The sequence below is a fragment of the Saimiri boliviensis genome, chromosome 5 (assembly GCF_048565385.1).
Source record: "Saimiri boliviensis isolate mSaiBol1 chromosome 5, mSaiBol1.pri, whole genome shotgun sequence".
Classification (NCBI taxonomy): Eukaryota; Metazoa; Chordata; class Mammalia; order Primates; family Cebidae; genus Saimiri; species Saimiri boliviensis.
In genome coordinates, this window is record NC_133453.1 from 22,468,519 (window position 1) to 22,495,588 (window position 27,070).

At 45.4% G+C, this 27,070-nt stretch overlaps 1 protein-coding gene across 1 annotated transcript in view; it reads right to left on the minus strand.

Annotated features, from left to right (window-relative positions):
- Window positions 1-27,070, minus strand: part of TTLL4 (tubulin tyrosine ligase like 4) — a 42,960-nt gene that overhangs the window by 6,048 nt on the left and 9,842 nt on the right. The window contains 14 exon segments of the mRNA XM_074398997.1: window positions 429-566; window positions 901-1,035; window positions 1,357-1,455; window positions 2,058-2,180; window positions 2,574-2,702; window positions 2,970-3,052; window positions 3,148-3,339; window positions 4,025-4,101; window positions 4,460-4,570; window positions 5,027-5,151; window positions 10,671-10,734; window positions 11,086-11,195; window positions 12,398-13,789; window positions 13,791-13,976. Coding sequence (XP_074255098.1) covers window positions 429-566; window positions 901-1,035; window positions 1,357-1,455; window positions 2,058-2,180; window positions 2,574-2,702; window positions 2,970-3,052; window positions 3,148-3,339; window positions 4,025-4,101; window positions 4,460-4,570; window positions 5,027-5,151; window positions 10,671-10,734; window positions 11,086-11,195; window positions 12,398-13,789; window positions 13,791-13,879 — 2,867 coding nt within the window. The 5' untranslated portion in view covers window positions 13,880-13,976.

The following is a 27,070-nucleotide window of genomic DNA, read 5'->3' on the forward strand; positions in this document are numbered from 1 at the left end:
AAGCTGGGACCCTGACTGCCCTGGTAAGGAGTTGTTGTTTTTTTTTTCTTGCTATATTGCCCAGGCTAGATAGAGTACAGTGGCTATTCCCAGGCCTGATCATCACAGTGCACTACAGCTTTGAACATCTGGCCTTAAGAAATCCCCCCTGCTTCAGTCTCCCAAGTAGCTGGGACTAGAGACACAGACCACAGTGCCTAAGATGTTTAAATGTGATTCCTAGGCCTGTGGTTCCTGAGCAGGGGATTGACATAACTGAACATACTTAAGAGGCAATGGTGTGGTGCAATAGGTAGCATGTGAGTGGACTATAGGGGCAAGAGATTGAGCAGCAAGAGGAACCAGGCCAGAGGGAGCACCCAGAACCCAGAAATTACAGCAGGGCTACTCATGCTGCCAGCAGAGCTGCAAAGAAACAAGGGCCTAACCTGGTGGTGGAGCTGCTGCAGCTGCTGGGGCTGGAAATGACATCCTCTGCATTGGGCAGGACAAAACCGGCCAGGTTCAGAAGGTCACGAATCATCTGGCCTTTAATGCTGATGTCCAGTGGAGAGCTGGAGTGGAGACTTCAGAAAAAGGATAAAAAGAGTGGTCAAAGCAGCACTCCGAAACAGTCTCTGGTCATATGTGCAACTCAGGGCTGGCCTCATTTACTTCCTGGCTTCCCTAGGATGAAAGCTGCTCAAACATCCCAGTGCAGGATTACCATCACAAGAGTCTCTTGCCCCGAAAACAGTGAATAACCTCACTCAGGGTGGTAAATCTGCCCATGACCTTGAGCTGCTAAAGGAAAGCCAGTAGTAAGGATCTATTAAAAAAAGAACAACTTACTTGAGTGTCAATGGGAGCATGAGGATAATGGAAGGATTCTATCATGAGTGTCCTGAGAATACCACTTACCTTGGGGAAATGTTGACTTCCAGGACCCAGGGCTTGAGGTTTTCGTCTAGCATGATGTCAAAACCAAAGAGTTCATGGCAGCTATAGGGCCGCCGCACATACATCTTAAGCAGGCTGGTCACGTAGGGCTCTGACCTGGTCATGGGGATGAGGAAGTACTCATTTCAGGTCCCAGGGGACTCTACCAAGAGCTCTCCTGCCAAAAAAGTGGCCCAGAGATAGGCAGGTAGAAGCCACCCAGGAAAGGCAGCTCTCAAGAGACGCATCTGATCTGGGACCAGCTCCTGGGGATGAAGTTCAGTAGATGAGAACTCAGCTCTAGCTATTCCTTCCTATTCCCTTTCCTTAAAACCAAACCACAGCATAGCCAAAGTCCAGAGCACAGCAGTGTGAGGCCCAGGAGAAAGGAGGGGGGTCAGCAGCAGGCCCCACAGCCAGGTTGGCAATGTGACTCACGAGATGATGGTTTTGACAACAACATCTTTTATCTTCTCCCAGATGGCATCGCTATTGACTCCCTTCTGGCTCAGGTAGTTCCACAAAGCCTTCAGTGCCCTGTAGATGGAGGAAGAGGAAGTATTAGGAATTATATTCTAGGAATGAGTGACAAAGAGAAAGGAACAAGAGACCTAAAGGTATTTTCTTGATATCTATCTCTTCCTTTGCCATTTTCAATTATGAAAGAGATGAATTTGAATGCAAATAGACCAACTTTTTGTTTTGAGACGGAGTTTCACTCTTTCACCCAGGCTGGAGTGAAGTGGCACGATCTCAACTCACTGCAACCTCCACTCCCCGGGTTCAAGTGATTCTCCTGCCTCAGCCTCGCAAGCAGCTGGGATTATAGGTGCCTGCCACCACACCTGGCTAATTTTGGTTATTTTTAGTAGAGACACGGTTTCGCCACGCTGGCCAGGCTGGTCTCAAACCCCTGACCCTCAGGTGATTCACCTACCTCGGCCTCCCAAAGTGCTAGGATTACAGGCGTAAGCCACTGTGCCCAGCCTTAAATAGACTAATTCTGAATTGGTAAGTGTTTATATAATCTCTGGGTCTTATATTAATCCTCCATTCACCATGCCCCTGAAATGCCCAAAACCCTAGAACCCTGTACTCCTCTAGGCCTTCACTGGACTGGGACACTCTGTCCTCAGTACCATTTGTGGCCCTGGCAAGCCATTTCATCTGCATTGGGCTGGTACTCGGCATTCTTTTTATTGACACTGTAGTTGGTCAGGTGCATGAACTTATTGCCAAGACTCTTCATGGAAGGGGAATACCTAGAAGTAAGGAAACAAAAGGCAGGGTTAAGATGACGAAAGAGCAGACGGAGAAGAGGCCAAACACTTTCCCAAATCCTGAGGAGGTGAAGAACAAGTGATCTTTTCACAGCCACAAGGGCCTGAGAAGTGTGTCTGTCCATTGACAAAGTTCTGAAAAACCACAGCTAAACCCATCTCCTTTTTCCCACCTCAGTCCTGCATGCAGGAAGATCCTCCCCTGATTTCATGAAGCAGAGAGCCTCCTTATTTCCCATTTCCTGCCTTCCCCCTTGCTAACAAAAACTATCAAAACATTTGTTATTTTCTCTGTTTGCCGTCCTCTAGTTTCCTCCCTCCGAGGAAAATAAAATCCCCAATATTGTAAGAGGATACCTCACCACTGTAACATACTTGCAACTGGCAAAGCGGACCAGTCCATCTGAAAAGAGGTAAATCCGCAGAGGATCATAGGAAGTGACGTAAACATAGATCCGCAGGTCAAACTTGCTGCCGCTGATGAGGTAGGGTTTGTGTAGATACCTACACAGGACAAAGGCCAGCTTCTCATCCAGCCAGATGATGGGGCTCAGTGGATAACCAAACCACCACAGAAAAAGCTAGCTAACAGTCCCCAAGATAAAGACCTTAGAATGGTCTTTATTTTTATCTTTATCTGGTCTGCTTAGAACAGTTGGCTAAGGAAGATCTTGGGCTGGGAGAACAAAGGGCAGAAGAACACTGTAAAAAGGGAACCTTGAGGCCAAGGAGGTGGGAAGATGGGCTAAGGGCTATGTGCTACAGGCTCACCTCTGTACCAGGAGGGGCCTTCGCTTGGGGAGCTGACTCCACTTGTGAATAACCTGGATGCCAATGCCTCGGGCTGATGCTGGCTAGGAGTAGAAAGGAGATGAGAGTTGCTCCAGGTCCAATGCTCTGTTGTTCCCACTCACAGACCATAGTCTCCTGGCAACTGTGATTCACTCACTGGCTTCACAATCCACTTTTGGCGGCTGCTGCTCTCCCACGCTTTGCGCAGGAGCTTGGCATCCTGGGGCAGGATGAAGGACTGGGGGAAGAAACTGAACTCCTTTTTGCCAAAGCGGCTCTGCATGCGTGACAGGTTCCGCCATAGCCGGTCCTTTCTCCCAATCTGGAATGAGCCTGGGAAATGGTTTAGCTACAAAAGGGAAAAGGGTGAGTGCAGGAAGAGGGCAGAGGTGAGGCCACGAGGAAGATGACAAGACTCACTACCATTCCAGCTTCTTGAGCAGCACTCCAAGCTTTTGTTCCATCTTACTATCACTACCCTAATGGTCCTTAAGTATCCAACTGCGGAGCACTCACCAAAAGGTGATTAAAACACAGACAAAACACAGTGATGACTAAGACAGACAAGTTATTCACCCTAAGTGCAATGAAAAAACGATTACATCTTTTTCCATGAAAGCCTATGGGATGAGGAAATGTGGAGAGGAAAGCATTTAGCCTTTAGTAAGTCTGGGGGCAAGGGACTCATTCATTCCAACATGAGACCAGAAGTTCTCTTTACACATACTCAGCTTGGGGAAATGGAATGTGCAGTGGTCATAATGAAACATAATAAACAGAAAACAGACAATGCAACTCAAAACACATCAGAGGAAAAGGCATCTTTGAGAAGCTACAACTGCCCAAGATACTGCAGCTGAAGTGGAGATGTTCATGAGCCACTGGAGTCTCTCACTGTATCCCCGTCCTACTTTCTCCTCTGTACACCTTCCTGACTTCCCCACGGTCATCATCCTCTTCCCACCCACTACCCCTACCCTCCTCTTGGCCTAGTCCAAAGTCCAGGGAAACAGCTCCTCAGAAAGGGCCCCTACCTTCTGATGCTCTCGAATGGATCGGAAACTAGGAGACTTCATGTGGTGACCCCAGCAGCCCAGCCAGTCATCGTTTCCTATAGGAGGTACAGCAGGGAATCAGCCTTGCTAACAGCTCAGTCCTGGGACACAGAGAGGCCCAGAGGCCCCAGAACCGGGCAGAGCTCCCAGGCTTGGTTTTCAAAGAGTTGCTATGGAGCTGTCCTACATGAGGCCCTGGGGTTAGGGATAGAACAATGGCCCTCTGTGTCTCAATTCTCAACAACAGGCTCAGCCCAGAAGGAGTTCAGAGCTGTTCCCTCCCCTGAGGTTGGATTGCAGGAGAGGGCCCCAGCTGCCCCCACACAGGCTCGAGGTGTCTAGAGCACTCCCCCTACGCAAAGCCCATCTATTTGGAGCAAAAAGGACAGGCTCACAGTAAGGCAAGCAACTCACTTTTGCTGATTTTAAAGTGGGACCGTCCAATGGTCTGCTTGACAATGTTGGGGGTCACTGTGCTCATCTTCCATCGGAGCAACTTCCTCTGCTCCCAGGGAAGTTTCTCCACTGGGAAGAATGCAAAGGGTGTGGCGATGGTAGGTGGAGAGGAGCAGAGAGTCATGGTGAGAAGATAAAAAAGATGGCATGGCTACCCACTGTTCCCTTGGCAGGCAAGTCACTAACTATTGCACCAGATCAGTGTTTCAGAGGAGCACACTTTGGGAAAGAAGAGGGGCTGTGCAAGAATGAGGAACCAAGAAAGGGGAGACTGAAAGGGAAGAGCAACAAGGTTGGAGAGCATGAACTAAGCGTGACATTGCAAGGCTGAGAAGGGTCAGCTAAAGGACAGACAAGAAAAAGGTTGCATTAGACCTAAGACCAGGTCGGGAACTGGGCACATTGTGACAACTGCCACAACAGCCATTCTGGAAACCCTCTCCCAGCTTCTACCACCTCCTCCCAACTTAGCTAGCATCCTTCTCCCAGGGACTCTTCTGGGCTTTGACACTTGGCCAGGTTTACCTCTCTCATCCCGAGTGCCAAAATAGATGGTAGGGGAAACGTTGGGAAAGAGACTGTAGACGAGGGCTGGTCGAACAACTTTCTCATGATTGGAAAGGGGTTTGGTCAGAATTTCCATACAGCTTCTAAGATGGAAAAACAAACATGGAGTAGAGAAAGAGAAAGAGCAACAGCCCAGGAGTGTCGCTGCTATTACATACAATTTCTTTCCAAGTGCTATCTTTTAACTTGTGATTCTAAAAAGCCAGGTGCTCAATCATTAATAATTATTTTATACATATTAATCTATAAGATGCTAAGCTAATCTACATATAGCCACACCATCAAATGTCACCTAAAGACAAGGTTTTCCAATACTTCATTCTGCAATACAGCTCCAAAATTTCCTGCGACAAGACACTGGCTGGGAAAGTCCCTGAAAGGAGTGGTTCTGAGAGGGGGAAATGAGTGTAGGTGGATGCTAGAGGAATGTGCTATGCTAAGACAAAGAAACAAATGAGAGAAAAGAATGATGTGAAAAATATGAAGGAGGAAAACCAAAAAAGAGCTGAGGTACAGAGACTTTTAGATAGAAAAAGGGGAAAAAGCAACAGAAAGAAAAGAAAGAGTGATACCTCCAGTTCATTTTATATTTAGGTTCATCTAAAGATTCATGGACAGTTATAGTACTTTTCTCCATTTTGGAAGTGATTTGTGACACTTTTTATTTAACAGTATGGGAACACAGATCTGGATGTGACGAAGAGATGCAGCTGATCTGGGGCAGTAGGCCACGGGGGTCCCTGCTGTTAATCCGACAAGGGCACAGCCAAGGCTGTCTAAGGGGTGTTAACATGGCAAACATATCAACTACCTGTCAGGTACAAGCTGACAGACCCAGATCATTCCTTTAACTAGCACTGAAAAATGGAGAAAATCGCTATTACTCTTTACAACTTAGATTATATGATCCACAAATATTATTATCATAACATTGTTAGCTTAAAAGAGTCATCACTTGACCTATTTTCAGCACCACAGAAATAGGCGCTGCATGTGAAACACTTTAGTGTTTTAAACCTTAAAGATTTTTAGTGAATTTTATTGAATCAAGTTAAATACTCATACCCAATGAAAAAATTCCAATTCATTCAACTCTATTCCTCATTTTCAGAACTTTTTCTTCAAAGGCTTTTGGTTTACTGAGTTTGAAAATTTAAGACTGTTGAAAATCAGTAAGAATGACTTAAAATTTAAAAACAAAGATAGAAGCATAAAATGGTATAGCCACTCTGGAAAGCAGTTTTGACAGTTTCTTAAGAAACGAAACATGCAACCACCATACAACCTAGCAATTGCACTCCTGGGCATTTATCCCAGAGAAATGAAGACTTATATTCACACAAAAATATGTACATGATTATTTATAGCAGCTTTATTCGTAAGAGCCAAAAGCTGAAAACAATCTGAATATCCTTCAATAGGTATAAGGTTAAACAAGCTGTGGTACATCCATACCCTGGAACACTATCCAGTGATAAAAAAGAATGAGAACTATTAATACATACAACAACCCAGGTCAATCTGCAAAGAATACGCTGAGTGTAAAAAAACGTCAATGCCTAAAGGTTGCATACTGCTGTCATTCTATCTGTATAACATCCTTGAAATGGCAGAAAGGAGGAGTGGTTGCCAGGATGTTAAGGAGGGGATGGGAGCAGGAGGGAAGCAGGTGTAGCTTCAGGGGTAGCAGAAGGAGAAATCCCTATAGTGATGAAAATGTTCTCTTTTTTGTTGAGACAGAGTCTTGCTCTTGTCATTCAGGCTGGAGTGCAGTGGCGTGATCTCGGCTCACTGCCACCTCCACCTCCCAGGTTCAAGTGATTCTCCTGCCTCAGCCTCCCAAGTAGCTGGGATTATAGGTGCCTGCCATCACACCCAGCTAATTTTTGTATTTTTAGAAAAGACAGGGTTTCACCATGTTGACCAGACTGGTCTCGAACTCCTGACTTCCAGTGATCCACCCACCTTAGCCTCCCGAAGTGCTGGGATTACAGGCATGAGCCACTGTGCGGGGCAAAATGTTCTATATCTTGACTCTAACAATGTTAACAATATCTCGATCATACTACATTGTACTTCTGCAAAATGTTAACCAGTGGGGGAAACTGAGTAGAGTACAGGGGACTTCTCTGCATTCTTTCTTACAACTGCATGTGAAATCTATAATTATCTCAAAATCACAGGCTTAATTTAAAAAAACAAAAACAAAAAAAACCTTGTGAATTGTCTCACAAGAGTCCTGAATTTCTCAAGAGACCTGGCTTCTAGTCTAGCTTTGCTAGAAACTATAAGCTTGGAACAGCTACTTCACTTCTTTGGTCCTCAATATTTATACTGGACTTGATGGCTTCCCTCTCTAAAATTACATGATTCTTAGAGCACAACAGGAAATGCAATGAAAGTTCTGGTGTGTAGGCTGGGCGCAGTGGCTCACGCCTGCAATCCATCCCAGCACTTTGGGAGGCCAAGGCGGGTGGATCATGAGGTCAGGAGATTGAGACCAGCCTGACCAACATGGTGAAACCCTGTCTCTACTAAAAAAAAAAAAAAAAAAAAAAAAAACACAAACACACACACACACACACACACACACACACACACACACAAATTAGCTCGGCGTGGTGGTGCATACCTTTAATCCCAGCTACTCAGGAGGCTGAGGCAAGAGAATGGCTTGAACCAGGGAGTTACAGGTTGCAGTGAGCCAAGATCGTGCTACTGCACTCTAGCCTGGCAACTGAGTGAGACTCAGTCTCAAAAAAAAAAAAAAAGGCCGGGCATGGGGGCTCACACCTGTAATCCCAGCACTTTGGGAGGCCGAGGCAGGTGGATCACGAGGTCAAAAGATCAAGACCTTCCTGGTCAACATGGTGAAACCCTGTCTCTACTAAAAATACAAAACATTAGCTGGGCATAGTGGCATGTGCCTGTAATCCCATCTACTCAGGAGGCTGAGGCAGGAGAATTGCCCGAACCTGGGATGTGGAAGTTGCGGTGAGCCAAGATCGCGCCATTGCACTCCAGCCTGGGTAACAAGAGCAAAACTCCGTCTCAAAAAAAAAAAAAAAAAAGAAAGAAAGCATTGGTATGTAAAGAAACAGGTAGTGTTTCCAATGATTTTTCTGTGGTTGCCAAATTTTCCATAATATACAAATCTTTCATAGTAGAGAAAAAATAATATTTTAGCAATCCAAAAGTATTTTATTTTACTCTTCTTTAAAACACAAAGTAATCTGGAATTCATCTATCTCCATTTTTGGTCAGGTGCAGTGGCTCACACCCGTAATCTCGGTGCTTTGGGAGGCTGAAGCAGAAGGATCACTTGAGACCAGAGTTCAAGACCAGCCTGGGTAATATAATGAGACCTTCCCCCACAACTCTATAAAAACTTTTTTTAAATTAGCTGGGTGTGGTGGGTGGTCCTGTAGTCCCAGCTGCTCAGGAGGCTGAGGCAAGAGAACTGCTTGAGCCCAGGAGTTTGAAGTTATAGTAAGCTATGATGGAGCCACTGTACTCTAGCCTGGGCAATAGAACAAGCCTCTGACTCTAAAAAATGAAAAAATATATTTCCATTTTCTTGAAAATTATGTTTAAGCCTCAGACAGATAAGAAGTTATGTGTAATTTGTAGAAGCCAATTAATTAACGAGCAAATGATTCACAAACACCTTTTGTGAATTTTATCTTATCTATCAGGAAGGCTTAAGGGCTTATGTAGCTGTCCTGAAGTAGGTCCTTAAGTATAGAAAAGGTAGGACTCCAAATCAATTACATGTCAAATATCTTTCTCTTATGAAGCGTGGAGGTACTTAATTAACATCCAACATATATAACCTGAAGTAGTTTTGCTTTTCTGGAAGGAGGATGGGCTGGGCTCAAAGTGACAATTTATGCACTAGACTCAGGGTACCTGTGATGGGATTTCTAACTACCTTCACAGAGAATCCCAGTTTTCTCTCTCACTTTCCAAACAGCTCTGCCTCCACCTTACAGGTTAGGGGCTCTAAAACTGGAGTGCTGCTGCCACACCATCACATTTCACAAAGATGCAGCCTGTCTTGTCCATACTAGACAAGGCAGAGAAGGCTCCCTTTCTTCTTAGCTTCATCTAAGGAAGGTTGATGCAAAGAGAAGCAACCCAACTCTGGGAGCTCCATATGTTGGTCAAGCCTAATGATATACAGCTAGGTTTTTTGTTTGTTGGGTTTTTGTTTTTGTTTGAGACAGAGTTTCACTCTCGTTGCCCAGGCCGGAGTGCAATGGCGCAATCTGTGCTCACTGCAACCTCCACCTCCCGGGTTCAGGCAATTCTCCTGCCTCAGCCTCCCAAGTAACTGGGACTACAGGCATGCACCACCATGCCTGGCTAATTTTTTGTATTTAGTAGAGGTGGGATTTCATCATGTTGATCAGGCTGGTCTCGAACTCCTGACCAGGTGATCGGCCTGCCTTGGCCACCCAAAGTGCTGGGATGACAGGCTTGAGCTACCACACCCGGCCTACAGCTAGGTTTTAATTAAAAATTAGGGCCAGCTGCAGTGGCTGGGTGTGGTGGCACAATCCTTGGGAGGCCAAGGATTACAGGCCCGTGTGCCACCACACCCAGCTAATTGTTTCTATTTTCAGTAGAGATGGAGTTTCACCATGTTGGCCAACCTGGTCTCTAACTTCCGGGCTCAAGTGATCTACCCGTCTTAGCCTCCCAAAGTGTTAGAATCACAGGCATTAAGCCACTGCGCCCAGCCTATTATACTGTTATTTTTTGTTGTTGTTCTTGTTTTGTTTTTAAGACAAAGTCTCACTCTGTCACCGAGGCTAGAGTGTAGCAGTGTGATCTTGGCTCACTGCAACCTCTGCCTCCCAGGTTCAAGCGATTCTCATCCCTCAGTCTCCCAAGCAGCTGGGATTACAGGCGTACACCACCACACTTTGCTAAGTTTTATATTTAGTAGAGACAGGGTTTCACCATGTTGGCCAGGCTGTTCTCGAACTCCTGATCTCAGGTGATCAGCCCATCTCATCCTCCGAAAGTGCTAGGATTACAGGCGTGAGCCACCGCGCCTGGACCATGATACTGTTTTTAAGCCACACTGATGAGAGGTGCTTCTGGCCACCCCTCATTACTCCCTGTTCAAAAACTAAAGTCGTAAACGTAAAAATTTGGCTAAAATGCATTAGAGTTCTCAAGGTCATTAACGGCTTGGGTGGTTAATCTCTTTCTTTTTTTTTTTTTTTTTTTTTTTTTTTCTCGAGACGGAGTTTCGCTCTTGTTACCCAGGCTGGAGTGCAATGGCGCGATCTCGGCTCACCGCAACCTCCGCCTCCTGGGTTCAGGCAATTCTTCTGCCTCAGCCTCCTGAGTAGCTGGGATTACAGGCACGCGCCACCATGCCCAGCTAATTTTTTGTATTTTTAGTAGAGACGGGGTTTCACCATGTTGACCAGGATGGTCTCGATCTCTCGACCTCGTGATCCACCCGCCTCGGCCTCCCAAAGTGCTGGGATTACAGGCTTGAGCCACCGCGCCCGGCCGGTTAATCTCTTTCTAATCTTGAAGAGACAAAAGATGAGTATCTAACAATGAGCTATACAGCCACACTTACCGAGAGATCATGGCCACCGATTCGCTGCGGGAGACTGCACTTAATGAGGAGCACTCTGAGTCTCCTAGGAGAAGGAAGAACAGAGGAATTCTGACTACAAGAGGCTGCAGCACAAACTCACCAAGCCTGGGCAGCTCTTCCTTGAATATCCTAGGCTCAACCCTTCTTGGGAGCCACAAGCACCACTCTGTGGCCTTGCACTGCCTTCCTCAGCAGAAGCAGGGAGAAGGTAAGACCAGGGGGACAGGAGGACGAGAGACCGAAGTCCTCTAGAAGGTACTACCCTCTTAAGACCCCCAAAAGAAATGAAAGATGTAGGTAATGTGAGTCAAGGACCAAGTACACAACTGTTAGTCCCCTGCCCACCCAGGTCATAACCAACACCTAGTTCGACGTAAAAGGGTTCCCTACTCACCCTCCTCCTCTTCATTCTCATCATGGCTACAACAGTCTTCCAAACCATCTACTAGTTCTTCTTCTGTATCTTCAGTCTCAGTCTGATCTGGCTGGAGGTCAGTAGCTGAACTAAAAGAAAGAATCATGACCCAGCCTAGTCAACTCCATCAAAGAGGTCACAGTTAGATTCTCAATCCTTCATCGTCTCCCAGTATTTGTCCCTTCTCCATTACCAATCTGCTACCTCTTGCCTGGACCTCACAACTCATTTCTCTTGTCTTCAAAGCTTAGGTCTAGGCATAGCTCCTCAACCTTACATCTTCCATTCTGCAAAAAGACACTATGTCTTCCATTTTCTTTGATATCCCTCATAGCATGTAAGTACAAAATTATACCCAAAAAACCATGAATGGATATCTGGTAATTGACTAGAAATGTCCCTAGGCCACTCTCTAGGAACTCAGAAGAAGGCCTTAGTGGATCAAGTTTCCCGGAAAATAACAAAACACAAGAGAAGGAGCCAATCATGTATATCTCCTAACTATAAACAGCTGTCACGCCAAGAATGACTGAGAACCTGATTTGGTTTGGAAAAAGTAGGAAAGTCACAGGCTTCAACATTTGGTGTTCATAATTCTTATTTCTCTCATGGTTTTCACTTAAAATTGGGGTTGGCAAACTCTCTTCTCTAAAGGACAGAGAGTACATATTTTTATTTGCAGGCCAGTCAGTTTGTCACAACTACTCAGCTCTACCACTGTAACAAGAAAGCGGCCACAGACAAATGTAAATCAGTGGACAAGGCTGCATTCCAGGAACACTTTATTTACAAAAGCCGGCAATAAGCAAGATTTGGGGCCGGGCGCATGGCTCAAGTCTGTAATCCCAGCACTTTGGGAGGCCGAGGCGGGTGGATCACGAGGTCAAGAGATCGAGACCATCCTGGTCAACATGGTGAAACCCCGTCTCTACTAAAAATACAAAACATTAGCTGGGCATGGTGGCACGTGCCTGTAATCCCAGCTACTCAGGAGGCTGAGGCAGGAGAATTGCCTGAACCCAGGAGGTGGAGGTTGTGGTAAGCCGAGATCGCGCCATTGCACTCCAGCCTGGGTAACAAGAGTAAAACTCTGTCTCAAAAAAAAAAAAAAAAAAAAAAGCAAGATTTGGTCTGTAAGCTATAGTTTCCCAACCCTTCCCCTGAAGTGAAAACCAAAAATTCTAGGGCTAAAAAACAAAACCAGCCTTCAGAGGTACCGGGTCAGTGCCACCCCAAATTATGGCAATCCATTCTACTGCTCCAAATAAAGCAAAAACATTCTCCAACTTACCTACTATTCCTATCAGATGAGTCCAGCTCCCTGGCCTCCTCAGATCTCTCCTTCTCAGCCTGGCCCAGCTGGATGGAAGAGAGGCGGGTGGCCACGTTGGCTATGCCAAGGGTTTGAGGAGAAGGGGGACCTGGAGCTTTGCCTTCTCCAAATGCTGGAGGGTCAATTACAGATTCACAGGCATGGCTGTGATTGAGCCCATTGGCATGTGAGGCAAGGAGGTGAATGCTGATGCGTTTGGTACAGAAGACTGTATTGTCCAACCCCAAGGTATCCGAGGAACCAGGGAGGACCCCAGTGACTGATCCAGCATCCTCCTGAGGAAACTGCTGATTGACCACAGGAGTTTTCCACCGCCTGCTCCTGTTGAGGTTCCACTGAAAGCTGGGGTTCAGGAAACTAGACTGTTCAAACTGGCAGCCTTGCCTTGGCATCTTCTCAAAGCCTCTTGTGGTCAACTTCCTTACAGCCTCGGTGAACCGAATCTCTTTAGTTGGAGCCTGGGAATCAGAGCTGTCATCCAGACCATGGGAATGTGGCTCTGCCCTCATGGCTAAGTTATTCCGGTTATACCAGGAAGAGGCAACACTGGTGGTGGATGTGTCGTCAGAGCTAGGGGTAGACAAGGCGATATGGGCACTGGCATCAGCTAGGAAAGTGCCAATGCTTTTGGGCACCTTATGGTCAACAGGCTGCAGTACGCAGTCTCCAGTACCCCCTGAATAATGCCAAGAGATGGGTTGGACCTTGGGCGAGGATACTGGCTTCAGGCCCTCTGTGGTCTGTGATAAAGGCACTTTCGTGCTATTTGGCCGCATGAAAGAATTATTATTCAGCATGGGCTTATAGGAGGAAGACAGTGGAGATGAGATCTTCCCTGAGATGGCTGAGGCCAGGCTCTTCCCTGAAGGGTTTTCCCCAGCCGCGGCCAAGGAGAGGTATGGTTCTGTGGATGAGGAGGCCATGGGCTGGGCCATGGGGAAGAGCATGGAAGAAGTGGCCTTATTGGCAGTGAGACTGACAGGGAGGCTCTTTTGAGGGAGAGAAAAAGGGCTTTTTTCTGATGGGCTTGAACGCAAGCAGAAAGACTCCAGTTGCTGGTACGGTTTGTGCCGAGAGCTGGAGCGGCGGTATAGCAGGGTGCTGTTGAACAAGTCTGGGAGAGAGTGTAGGTAACAGGAGCTGCTGTGGCCTGCAATGACAGCCGTGGTCCCGGAGCTACATAAAGTGCTGGGGCAAAAGAAATACGCTGGCTTGGGGGGGGTGCCCAGGAGGCCTGGGCCCAACCCTGCTGACAGTGTCTCCACCTGCTTCTTCTCCAGCTTCCAGATTGGTTTCACTTGCTGATGGGCCTGAGACCAGACTTTGCCCTCAGAGCGTTTCTCAGGTGGCGGCTGGCACTGTGCCTGGGGGACCACTCTGCTTGAAGCTGTTTCTCTGGCGGAGGCCAATACCGTAGTGCTCTGTTCCTGCTGAGGCCATGAGGAGCCCACATCATGGCCACACGGTCTCATGGCCTGGCTCAGGTAAGGTGCCACACACCTCCAGCAGTAGCAGCTGCATCCTGAAGTCTGTCAGTCTGAAGGGGAGAAAAATGATAGGAAATGTTACGGCATCAAGAGGACAGACACCATGCCACAGCGGTCCCCAGGGAAGCAGTACAGTCCCACTTCAGCATTTTTGGGCAACCAGTCTTGGTTGTCATTTGGGGCCCTGGGAGAATACCAAATTTCCAGGGAGCTTTCAGTGGTCTTCCTACTGCCCTCATGTGATAAAAGCTGGCTCCATCAAGGACTAAGACACTGAGGTGCCACTACCACTGTGAGGCTGCTCATGAGCCCCTACTCTCTCACTTAGAAAGCTTTCCTCTTTCTCCAAAAAAAAAAAGATACACCTTTCTGCCTCACCACCCACAAGTTTCCATGACAGGGGCTACCTTCCCTCTTGCAAAACCAGTGTGGCTAGGATAAAGCAAATCTAAAATGAGAGAGAGCGGTCAATATCTTCCTCCTCATCCATCAATTCTGAAAGATTAAAGATTATCTGAGGCCAGGTGTGGTAGCTCACACCTATAATCCCAGCTTGAGCCCAGGGGTTCAAGACCAACCTGGCCAACACGGCAAAACCCCGTCACTACAAATAAATTAGCTAGGCATGGTGGCGTCCACCTGTAGTCCCAGCTACTGAGGAGGCTGAGGTGGGAGGATCACTTGAGCCTGGGAGGCAGAGGTTGCAGTGAGCCAAGATGGTGCCACTGTACTCCAGCCTGGGCAACACAGTGAGACCCCATCTCAAAAAAAAAAAAAAAAAAAAAAAAACCTGATCTGAAAAACTCATTTTACATCTACTGCTCCCTAAGTCAACTCAGCTACCTCTGATTTAGTCTGCTTTTCATGATTAAGTAGGACAAGTTCAGACAGGAGAACAGAATTCCCTTGCTGACCCTGGAGTTTACTCTGGAGCTGAGACAGCAATTTCATTTCTTGCTAACTATACAGACTTAAATTCCATCTTCTGTGTTGGTGGGAAAAAGAAGAAAGAAAATTGAACTCAATGCCAGCATTATTTTTACTTAAAGTGACTTTATGTCCAGCAGCCATACTGAGACAGGAGAGTTCAGGGAGCAGAAGAGAGAGGTTAGAAGAAGAGAAGCTTTCTTTCCTCCAAAGCCCAGGCTTAAGTTTGGGCTGATCTCAGGGAGGGAGAGCCTATCTCTTACGTCTTCTCAATCAGTGTTTCCTTTAACACAAAACCTCTAAGCCAGCCTTCTGGGTCTCAAACTGTCTGCTCAGCATGGTCTCTCACTTTCTAAATCAAATTCACAAAATATTCTCCAATTTTCACAACTGTAGGGAATGGTGGGCCTACTTTCATGGCAGCATCCGGGGGGGAAAATAACAAAAACTGTAACTAGTTATTCGTGGCCAGGCGCAGTGGCTCACGCCTGTAATCCCAACACTTTGGGAGGCCCAGGCGGGCAGATCACTTGAACTCAGGAGTTTGAGACCAGACTGGGAAACATGGCAAAACCCCTACAAAAAATACAAAAATCAGCCAGGTGTGGTGGCGATGCATGCCTGTGGTCCCAGCTACTTGGGAAGCCGAGGCATGAGAAACCTTAAACACAGAAGGCAGAGGGTGCAGCAAGCCGAAGCAGCACCATGCACTCCAGCCTGGGTGACAGAGCTCTGTCCGTGGTGGCTCAGGCCAGCTGTCCTGGCGTTTGAGGCTGCAAGGCTATGCATTCCAGGCCAGCCTGGGCGACCTAAGAACCTCTCATTCATTTTTTTTTTTTTTAAGTCATTTGTCTGGGATAATTCTGAATGGAATCCTGATATCCTCATCAAGTGTTTTCAGAGTAGCTAGAGGGAAGGAATTAGCAGAGAGGTTTTGTTTTGTTTTGAGACAGGGTCTTGCTCTGTTACCCAAACTGGAATGCAGTGGTGCAAACACGGCTCACATGCACCTTGGACTCCTGAGCTCAAATTCCCCTTCAGCCTCCCAAGTAGCTGGGACTACAGGCATGCACCACCACACCAGGCGAATTCTTTTATTTTTTTGTTAAGATAGGGAGTGGAGGTATCTCACTATGCTGCCCAGGCTGGTCTTGACTCCTGGCCTCAAGTGATCCTCCCATCTCAGCCTCCCAATAAACTGAGATTATAAGCATGAACCACTGAACCCAGCCTAGAAGAGAGGGTTTGTTTTTTGTTTTTGTTTGCTTAAGTTATATTTAAAACACAAAAATGGGGAGAGCATCCTGTATTCTGATTAACAGAGTAATGGCCAAGGAAGACCTAAGATTCCTGTCTACATTCATTGTCCAAATGAAAACCAACAAACACACAGCAGAAGCCATGGGATGTCGCCCTCTTTACCTGCAAAGGCTGACCTACATGAACTCTTTCTCAAGGAGAGTACAAAAAAAATCACAACAGAGCGCTGCCAATATTCAAAATGATAGTGGGCTAAAAACAGCATAAATGCTAAAACTAGATTTTGAGGCCAGTTGCCTCAAAATGAGGTGACAGAAAATGGACCACCACACAAGTCCGAACTATGGAAATATCACGCTGGGAACAATTACAGCACGCACTTATGGTGGAGAAGCATAGAGACGAAGGGAAAAGTCAAATCCTGCCGATCACTTCACAAGACTACACGCATGCGTGCGTATTATATACACTCGACATATTCGCAATCCCCTCATCTCATCCTTTTTCGGGAATCCACATCTTGCCCCACCAATGCAACACAACAGACATACCAAAGTGGTAGGAGAACGCCTTTGAAAATGAAAACTCAGTCTGCTACCCCGGAAAAACGGTCTCACTATTGATTCCCATGAGCATCGCACTATCTCAGATCTTCATTCCCTTATAAGTGCTGGTCTCTGGAGCCCTTCCTTCTTCTTCACCTAACTTAAAAAAATCAGCTGCAACATGACCTAGGCAGTCTTTCCCGACTCCTGAGTTTGAATAGAATGCCTCACCTCTGTGCATGCCACCAACAATGCTCATAAAACGTTAGCTTCAATAATGAACTAACTGGTCAGACTCGGAGCAAGGAGCACATTCCACTCCAGCTGATTCCCCCACACAGTGACTGTCACACACGCAGTGCTCAATATTCTGTTGAGTAAACAAACTGGAAAAGCATAGTAAATGAAGGGGAAACAACCCGGCACTTGGTTTGGGCACCTAATGAATGTCTGGTGCCATGCTAGACCTTTTATCCATATTACCTCATTTAATCCTAACAAAAACCTTACATTCAGTTTACTGATGATGAATCCAAGACTCAGAAAAATAAATTTTCTATAATTAAATAACCAGTAAGTAGCGGTGCCTAGATTAAAACTCAAATCCATCTGAGTCTACAATGCCTATTAAATGGAATGAAACACATATTTAGACTCCATCCCCTCCATTATCTCTAATCTCTAGGTACAAGACAAAAGCCAGGTTGGAAACACTTCTCCATGTTTATACCAAGGCCCTTTGTGGAGAAAGGGCCTGAGAGCACATCACCGCCTTCTCATCAATGCCACCGCCAATCCCACTCTCCGTTATAGCCACAGGCACTCACTGCACAACACTTCCTTTTCACACGCTGCTCAGTGTTTGCCTTGCTATATCACACTCCATGAGCCCTCAGTGCCAAACCCATGAACACAAGTAGCCCAACACCCAGTGGGCTTGGCTTTTAATCCAAAAGAGGAAGAGGGAGGCCAAGGATACACACCTACCCTCCTCTGAAGCTGCAGGTGGCCTGCTCCCAGACAAAGTGTTCAACACCACATCCGGGCAGGTACTAGAGTAGAGTGGATTCTCTTCTCTCTGACTAAGGAGTTCCAGATCTCATATCTCTGCAGTGGTCACTTCCCACTTCTTGTCTCCTCTCATAGTTCCTGATATGATTTGCATTTGTGTCCCCATCAAATATCACGTTGAGTTGTCATCCCCAATGTTGGAGGAGGGACCTGGACCTGGCAGGAGGTGACTGGATAGTGGAGGTGGATTTCCTCCTTGCTGTGAGTTCTCATGAGATCTGGTTGTTTAAAAGCGTGTAGCGCCTCCCCCTTGCCTCGCTCCTGCTCCGGCCATGTGAAGACATGCCTGCTTCCTCTTCTGCCACAACTGAAAGTCTCCCGAGGCCTCCGCAGCCATGCTAACCATATGGCCTTCAGAACCATGAGCCAATTGAACCTCTTTTCTTTAGTTGCAGGTATGTCTTTAATACCGTATGAGAACGGACTAATACAGTCCCCATGATGTGTAGTATAGCAAGTTGGAGAAAGGCCACCTGTCTTCCTAAAGAAATATGTCTGGTCTCAAAGGCCAAGCAGGTGAGAGGATGTTTCTGTAATTCTCTTTCTGGGAAATAGCTCCAAAGCTAGTAAGAGATATCCAGGGTTGCAGTGGCTCATGCCTGTAATCCCAGCACTTTGGGAGGCTGAGGCAGGTGGGTCACCTGAAGTCGGGAGTTTGAGACCAGTCTGACCACCATGGAAAAACCTAATCTCTACTGAAAATACAAAAATTAGCCAGGCATGGTGGCACATGCCTGTAATCCCAGCTACTCAGGAGCCTGAGGCAGGAGAATCGCTTGAACCCGAGAGGTAGAGGTTGCGGTGAGCCAAGATCACGCCATTGCACTCCAGCCTGGGCAACAAGAGTGAAACTCCATCTCAAAAAAAAAAGAGAGAGAAATATCCAGGGTTGCATAAGATGGCTGTGTTAGGAACTGCCAAGCAAAGACAAATTTGTTGCATCAGATACTCTGCAGAGAGTAACTTCAAGAATGCCAGAGTAAACAGTATCACTCACAACAGTATCACACACAAATGCTCCAACCTAGTTTCAGTGTTTGTGATTGAGAAGTAGTGTCACGCTAAGACAAGAAAATGATGGTCACTAAAAGCAACTTCCTTCCTTCTCCTTATAGAGATACCTCATGAAATCAAAACCTCAAATGACAGGGAAGCAGAGAACTAACTAAAACATTCAGGCAGCCTGGGTCCCAGACTCCCAATCACTGCCACAGGTCATCTTTTCCAGCATGCTGCCCACTACCCTACAGGACTGCAAGTGACAAACTTTAAAAAGCTTCTGCTGGGTGTGGTGGCTCACACCTGTAATCCCAGCACTTTGGGAGGCTGAGGTGAGTGGATCACAACGTCAGGAGCTTGAGACCAGCCTGGCCAAGACGGTGAAACCCATCTCTATTAAAAATACAAAAATTAGCTCGGCATGGTGGTGGGTGCCTGTAATCCCAGCTACTCAGGAGGTTGAGGCAGGAGAATCGCTTGAACCCAGAAGGAAGAGGTAGCAGTGAGCCAAAATTGTGCCACAGCACTCCAGCCTGGCGACAGAGTGAGACTCTGTCTCAAAAAAAAAAAAAAATCTGAAGGTCCAAAATCTAAGAAGTGAAGGAAGTGAGAACCTGTTTCAAAAGCTAACATTCCCAGGACAGTGAGTTCCACCATAGAGTCAAAGTCCGGAGACGCAAATAATGTCTGGGACCCAGACCCCACAGACAGCACATACTCAGAGGGCAATTTTCAGAAAAGTCATCAAAACCGTTCCCTGTGATACACTCTGGGCTCCTGAGATGTCTGGGAGACCTTTCTCCCAGTATCCCTTATACTTCTAAGTGTATTGTGATAATGCACACTTTGTGTATATGTGTGCCTCTAGGATCCAAAAGGCAGACTGCCCATCTCCCAGGAAGTATTTTAGGAAAAAACAACAAAAGACAGAGAAAGGGAGAAAAGGTATTTATATATGCAGAAGGTCATGTACTGGCCATTAATGGAAGCCCATTTCAAAAACTCCCAACTTAAAACAAATCTAAACTTATCAAGAGTCATTGCTGACTATGTAAATTACATAGGATTAACTACATATTTATACTACTTAAAGATAGCTCAATGCATTCATACTTACCCAAAGGATCTACCATCAGCTGACCCTCCAATCAGCAGCTTGTAAGGAACTTACTTTAGGGGACAAAAAATTGACCTCACCTGAAAAATATTTTGAATAACCTAACATTTTATGGAGCAATGATCTAATGTGTTTCTTGTTCCTACACATGATCCCTAGAGAACAGGAGGGCTTAAGGGGCAACAGGGTATCAGCACGAAGCTATAGCCTGCAGAGTTCAAGTTTAGAAGAAAACAAGCCTATTTCAGCTAAGTTCCTCAATCTATGTCCTCCTCATAGTCAGGCTGCATCGGCAGCTACCACCTCGTGGTGACTCATGACCATCACAACACTGATCAGTAATGAATCACATGCAACTCTGAAACCACACAGCTGGAATGTTCAGGGAAAGACAGGAGAGAGGAAGTATCATACCCCCATTGAGCAGTTGTGGGAGATCAAGTTTAAAAATTCACATAAAGCATACAAAAGCACAGCAGCCCCCAGAAAACATTTGTAGCATGGTCGTTACAACTCTCATTCTTACTGGCACCAAACGATCTATTTCTGCTCCGCCCCTTCATAAGCTGTGATGAAGGTGGAAAAAAAATACAAGGAACAGGCAACAATTATTCCACTACAAAACTTCAGCTAAGACAAGCAACGTTCTTTTGTAAAAGCTAACAGTCTCGTTATTTGGGAGCTTTTGTGAAATTTCTTTTTTTTTTTTTTTTGAGACAGAGTCTCACTCTGTCACCCAGGCTGGAGTGCAGTGGCATGATCCTCAGCCTCCCGAGCTCAGGTGATTCTCCTGCCTCAGCCTCCTGAGTAGCTGGGATTATAGGCACCTGCCACTACACCTGGCCAATTTTTGTATCTTTAGTAGAGACAGGGTTTCACTATGTTGGCTAGGCTGGTCTCCAACTCCTGACCTCAAGTGATCCATCCGCCTCGACCTCCCGAAGTGCTGGGATTACAGGCGTGAGCCACCATACTGGCCAGTTTTTTTTTAGACAAGGTGTCCCTCTGTCACCAAGGCTGGAGTGCAATGGTGCAATCATAACTCAATGCAGCCTAGAACTCCTGGGCTCAAATGATTCTCCCACTTCAGCCTCTTGAGTAGCTAGGACTATAGGTGTACACCACCATGCCTTGCTAATTTTTTACTTTATTTTATTTTTATAGCAACAGAGTTACACTATGTTGCCCAAGCTGGTCTCAAACTCCTCACCTAAACTGATCCTCCTGCCGTGGCCTCCCAAAGCTCTGGGATTATAGACATGAGCCACCATGCCCAGCAGAAACTATTTTAAATGCCATCTGTTAGTAGAAGCAGCCAGAGCTCCTTGAAAAATGGCTGATTCCAGGATTGGGGCAGGGAGAGCAGCAAATGGGCCTGGAATATTTTGTGCTGCCAAAAAGAAAGAAAGTCGTCAAAATTTGATAAAGACACGTCAAAAGGCCACAAATACAGCTAACATCACACTTAATAGTGAATCATGAGCTGCTTTTCCTCTAAGATTGGGAACAAGACAAGGATGTCTACTCTCTCCTTTTTATTTTATTTTATTTTTGAAATGGAGTCTTGCTCTGTCACCCAGGCTGAAGTGGAGTGGCATGATCTTGGCTCACTGCAACCTCAATCTCCCGAGTTCAAGTGATTCTTCTGCCTCAGCCTCCCAAGTAGCTGGGAGTAGGTGAGACTACAGGCACGCATCCCCATGCCCGGCTAACTTTTTTGTATTTTTAATAGAGATGGGGTTTCTTCATGTTGGTCAGGCTGGTCTCAAACTCCCAACCTCAGGTGATCTACCCACCTCAGCCCCCCAAAGTGCTGGGATTACAGGCGTGAGCCACCAATGCCTGGTTTAATTACAGGCGTGAGCCACTGTGCCCAGCCTCCATTTCTATTAGAGCCTATACTAGAAATTCTAAGCAGTATGACACGGCAAGAAAAAGAAATCAAAGATATAAAGATTGGAAAGGAAGAAGTAAAACTGTCATTATTTGCAGGACATATGATCTCGTACATAGAAAATCCCAGCTGGGCGCGTTGGCTCACATCTATAATCCTAATACTTTGGGAAGCTGAAATAGAACGATCACTTGAGACCATGAATTTGAGAACAGCCAGAGCAATACAGGGAGACATTATCTCTACAAAAAATTTTAAAAATTAGCACAAGCCCATAGCCCCAGCTACTTAGGAGGCTGGAATGAGAGGATCACTTGAGCCTGGGAGATTGAGGCTGCAATGAGCCATGATTGCACCACTGCACTCCAGCCTGGGTGACAGAACAAGACCCTGTCTTTAAAAAAAAAGATTAAAAAAAGAGAAAAGAAAATCCTAAAATAATACCAAATTAAAAATCCTAATAGAACAAATAAGCAAGTGTAGTAAGATCACAAAATACACAATATATGAAAGTCAGTTTTATTTCTACATATTAGCAACAAACAACATGTAATATACATGAAATACACAATTCCATTCACAATAGCATCAAAAAGAATAAAATATCTAGGAATAGGGACTTCTGGTTCCAAAATGGCAGTGTAGAAGCAAGCGGAGGTCACTCGCCTCACGGAAAACCAAATATAAACACACAGCACCAAGATTATCACCAACAAAATGCCAGAACTCAAATATGAAGAGGAGACAGTTCCTAGGACCACAGAGAAGGGAAAAAAATCTGACAAGGCAGTAAGAAGACTGGACTTTCACATCTGCAGCATCCCCTCCCTCAATCTTCCTGGGATCAAGGACAGAAAATCTGCCCCCAACTCACAATTTCTATACTGGAAAAAGTGAGATCAAGATAGACAACCAGGCGGGGCACAGGGGCTCACACCTGTCATCCCAGTACTTTGGGAGGCTGAGGCAGGAACTTGACACCAGCCTGGCCAACATGGCGAAACCCTGTCTCTACCCAAAATACAAAAAATTAGCTGGGCGTGGTGGCAGGTACCCATAATCCCAGCTACTCAGGAGGCTGAGGCAGGAGCATCACTTGAACCTGGGAGGCGGAGGCTGCAGTGAGCCGAGATCACGCCATTGCACTCCATCCTGAGCAACAAGAGCAAAACTCTGTCTCAAAAAATATCCCTGATGACATCCAGAAACAAAGGGGGTAGGTGGGACTACCATAATCAGCCCTGGACTCTCTGCTCTGTTAACTCAGCCAAAGGAGAAACCAAATCAGAGTGGCTGTCCAGCAACACTACTCTCTATAGGAGCTATGATCCACAGGTCGCTGGGCACAAAACCCTAGCCAGCCTTCCCACATTGCCAGGATATTCCTTTTGGGACCTCCTCCATTTGGGAAGGGCAGTGCTCTAAGGCAGGGGTCCCCAGCTTCTGGATCACACACTGATTCTGGTCCATGGCCTATTAGGAACCAGGCCACATACCAGGAGCTAAGCACTGGGCAAGCAAGCATTACCACCCGGGCAAACATTACTGCCTGAGATCCACCTCCTGTAACATCAGCGGCAGCATCAGATTTTCATAGGAGTGCTCACCCTATTATGAACTGCCCATGTGTGTGTGTTTCTTATGAGAATCCAATGCCTGATGATCTGTCATTGTCTCCCATCACCTCCAGATTGGACTGTCTAGTTGCAAGAAAACAAGCCCAGGGCTCCCACTGATTCTACCGTACAGTGAGTTGTATAATTATTTCATTATATATTACAATGTAATAACATAAATAAAGTGCACAATAAATTTAATGTGCTTGAATCATCCCGAAACCATCCCTCACCCATCCATCCACCCCAGTCAGTGGAAAAATTGTCTTCCACAAAACTGGTCACTAGCATCAAAAAGGGTGGGGACCACTGCTTTAAAGCCAAGACAAATCTGGGTCCAAGACGCCATCTAGTGTTGAAGAAGAGGTAGTGACCTAGTGAGTTTTTTAAAAAAAGTCAACAGGTTAAGTTACAAAGAATCTCTAAACAAACATATTCAATAATAACCAAAACAAGCCAGACACAGAAGAATAAATAACTAATCCTTCAATGTAAAGACATATACATACATCCACAAGAAACAGCAGCAGAGAACTGTGACAAAGCGAGAAATGGACAAAGCAAGAAAACGGTGACTGACTGACACAGTGACACATGCACTCTAACAAGGAACTCAAAATAGCAGTTTTAAGGAAACTTGGTGATCTCCAAGATAACACAGAAAAGCAATTCAGAAATTTATCAGAGAAATGTAACAAAGAGATTGTTAATAATAATTTTTAAACAAATCTTGGCACTGATAAATTTGCTTACCTGAAAAATTTACTAGAGGCTCTTAACTACACAATGGATCAAGCAGAGGAAAGTATTAGTGAGCTCAACTGAAGACAGTCTATTGGAAACTATAGAGAAGAACAAAGAAAACAGAATGAAAAGCAACAAAAATAACCTATAAGATACAGAAAACTACCTCAAAAGACCAAATTTAACAATTATTGGTATTCAAGAGGGAACTAAACAAGAGGCAGGAGTGGCTTACTAAAAGAAATAACAGCTGGGCATCATGGCTCATGCCTGTAATCCTAGTACTTTGGGAGGCCGAGGTGGGTGGATCACCTGAGGTCAGGAGTTCAAGACCAGCCTGGCCATCATGGTGAAACCCCATCTTAAAAAAAAAAAAAACAAAAAAAGAAAGAAAGAAAAGAAATAACACGCCGAGTGTGGTTCACACTTGTAATCCCAGCACTTTGGGAGGTCAAGGTGGGCAGATCATTTGAGGTCTGGAGCTCAAGACCAGCCTGACTAACATGGTAAAACCCCATCTCTATCAAAAATACGAAAATTAGCTGGGCATCATGGTGCATGCCTGTGATCCCAGCTACTTGGGAGGCTGAGGCAGGAGAATCACTTGAACCCGGGAGGTGGAGATTGCAGTGAGCCTAGATGGTGCCATTGCACTCCAGACTGGGCAAAAGAGTCAGACTTTATCGTGGGGAAAAAAAAAAGAAATAACAGAAAAATTTCTAAAACTTGAGAAAGATATATATATCCAAGTCCAGATAGGTCAGAGAATGCCAAGCAGATTCAACCCAAATAACATTACCCCAGGCATATAATAATTAAACCTCTCAAGGTTCAAGGACAGACAGAAGATTTTAAAAGCAAGAGAAAAGGAGCAAATACATATGACGGAGCTCCAATTCATCTGGCAACAAAATTCTCCTCAGAAATCATCCAAGTGAGGGAGTGTAACATTTCATAGTGCTGAAAGAAACTGCCATCCAAGAATACTGTATCCATCAAAACTACCCTTCAAATATGAGAGATAAAGTCTTTCCCAGATAAAGAAAAGCTGGAAGAATTCGCTACCACCAGGCACGTCTTAGAAGTAATGCTAAAGGGAGTTCTTCAATTTGAAGGGGGGAAAAAAAACCTAACATTCAAAAAGAAAACATTTGAAGGTGTAAAATCCACTCGTAAAATTAGGTAAATTGACAAACCCAGAATAGTTTGCAATCTAATCATAACTCTAGTATGACACCTAAGAGACAAACTTGTCAAAAACAGTAATAGTTACACCAACCTCTTGAGAAATAGGCAAACAAGGCTTGGTGCAGTGGCTTACATCTGTAATCTCAGCACTTTGGGAGGCTGAGGCAGGCAGATCACTTGAGGCCAGGAGTTCAAGACCAGCCTGGCCAACATAGTGAAAACCTGTCTCTACTAAACATACAAAAAAATCAGCCGGGCATGGTGGCATGTACCCGTAATCCCAGCTACTTGGGAAACTGAGGCAGGAGAATCGCTCAAACCCAGGAGGCAAAGGTTGCAGTGAGACAAGATCACGCCACTGCACTCCAGCCTAGGTGACACAGCAAGACTCCACCTCAAAAAAAAAAAAAAAAAAAAAAAAAGCAATATAAAAATATGTAAATTGAGACAACAAAAAGTTAAAATGTATGGGGGACAGTGAAAGTGTAGAATGTTTTTATGGTTTGTTTGTTCATTTCTATTGTTTTGGAGTTCAAGACCAGCCTAGGCAACATAGTGAGATCCTATCTCTACAAAAAACACAAAAAATTAGCTAGGCATGGTCCCCAGCTGCTCAGGAGGCTAAGGTAGAAGAAGCACTTGAGCCCAGGAGATCAAGGCTGCGGTGAGCCATGGATACACCGTTGCATTCAATGCTGGGGGACAGGGCAAGATCCTGTCTCAATTAAAAAAAAAGTTATCATCTCGTAAAATGACTTGGTTTATTTATTTATTTATTTTTATAGAGACGGGATTTCACCACATTGGACAGGATGGTCTCGATCTCTTGACCTCGTGATCTGCCTGCCTCAGCCTCCCAAAGTGCTGGGATTACAGGTGTGAGCCACTGCGCCCAGCCTAAAATGACTTGTTATAGGGTAGGTACAGTGGCTCATGCTTGCAATCCCAGCACTTTGGGAGGCCAAAAAGGGAGGATCTTTTGAGCCTAGGAATTCAAGGCTAGCCTGGGAAACATAGCAAAACCCCAACTCTACAAATAATAATAAAAAATAAAAATCAGCTGGGTGTGGTAGCATGTGCCTATGGTCCCAGCTACTTGGGGAGCTGAGGTAGAAGGATCACCTGAGCCCAGGAAATTGAGTCTGCGGTGAGCCATGATCATGCCACTGCACTCCAACCTGGACAACAGGGTGAAAACTTTTCTCAATAAAAAATTAAATTAAATTAAAAAATAACATCTCTATAAGCTGTTTTTTGTAAGTCACACAATAACCACAGTGCAAAAACCTGTAATAAATCCACTAAAAATAAAAAGCAATGAATTAAACCATACTAGAAAAAACGACAAAAACAGTAAGAAAGGAGTTACAAAGCAACCAGAAAACAAGCGGCAAAATGGCAGCAGCAAGTCCTTACTTATCAATAACAACGCTGAATGTAAATGGACTGTGAATAAAGAAAGTGTGGTATCTATACACAATGGAATATTATTCAGCCATAAAAAAGAATGAAATTCCATCATTTGCAGCAACATGATGGAACTAGAGGTCATTATGTTAACTAAAATAAGCAAAGCACAGAAAGACAAACACAGCATGTTCTCATTCGTAAGTGGGGAGCTTAAAAAGGTGGATTTCAGAATATAGAGAACAGATTGGTGGTTATCAGAGGCCAGGAAGAGTAGGAGGAAAAGTAGGCCTGTTTCAGGCAATGGAGCAAAAAGTAAGTCCATTTGCTTGAATAATTCACTGTTAAAATCCATTTCTACCAGTATAATTTCTAC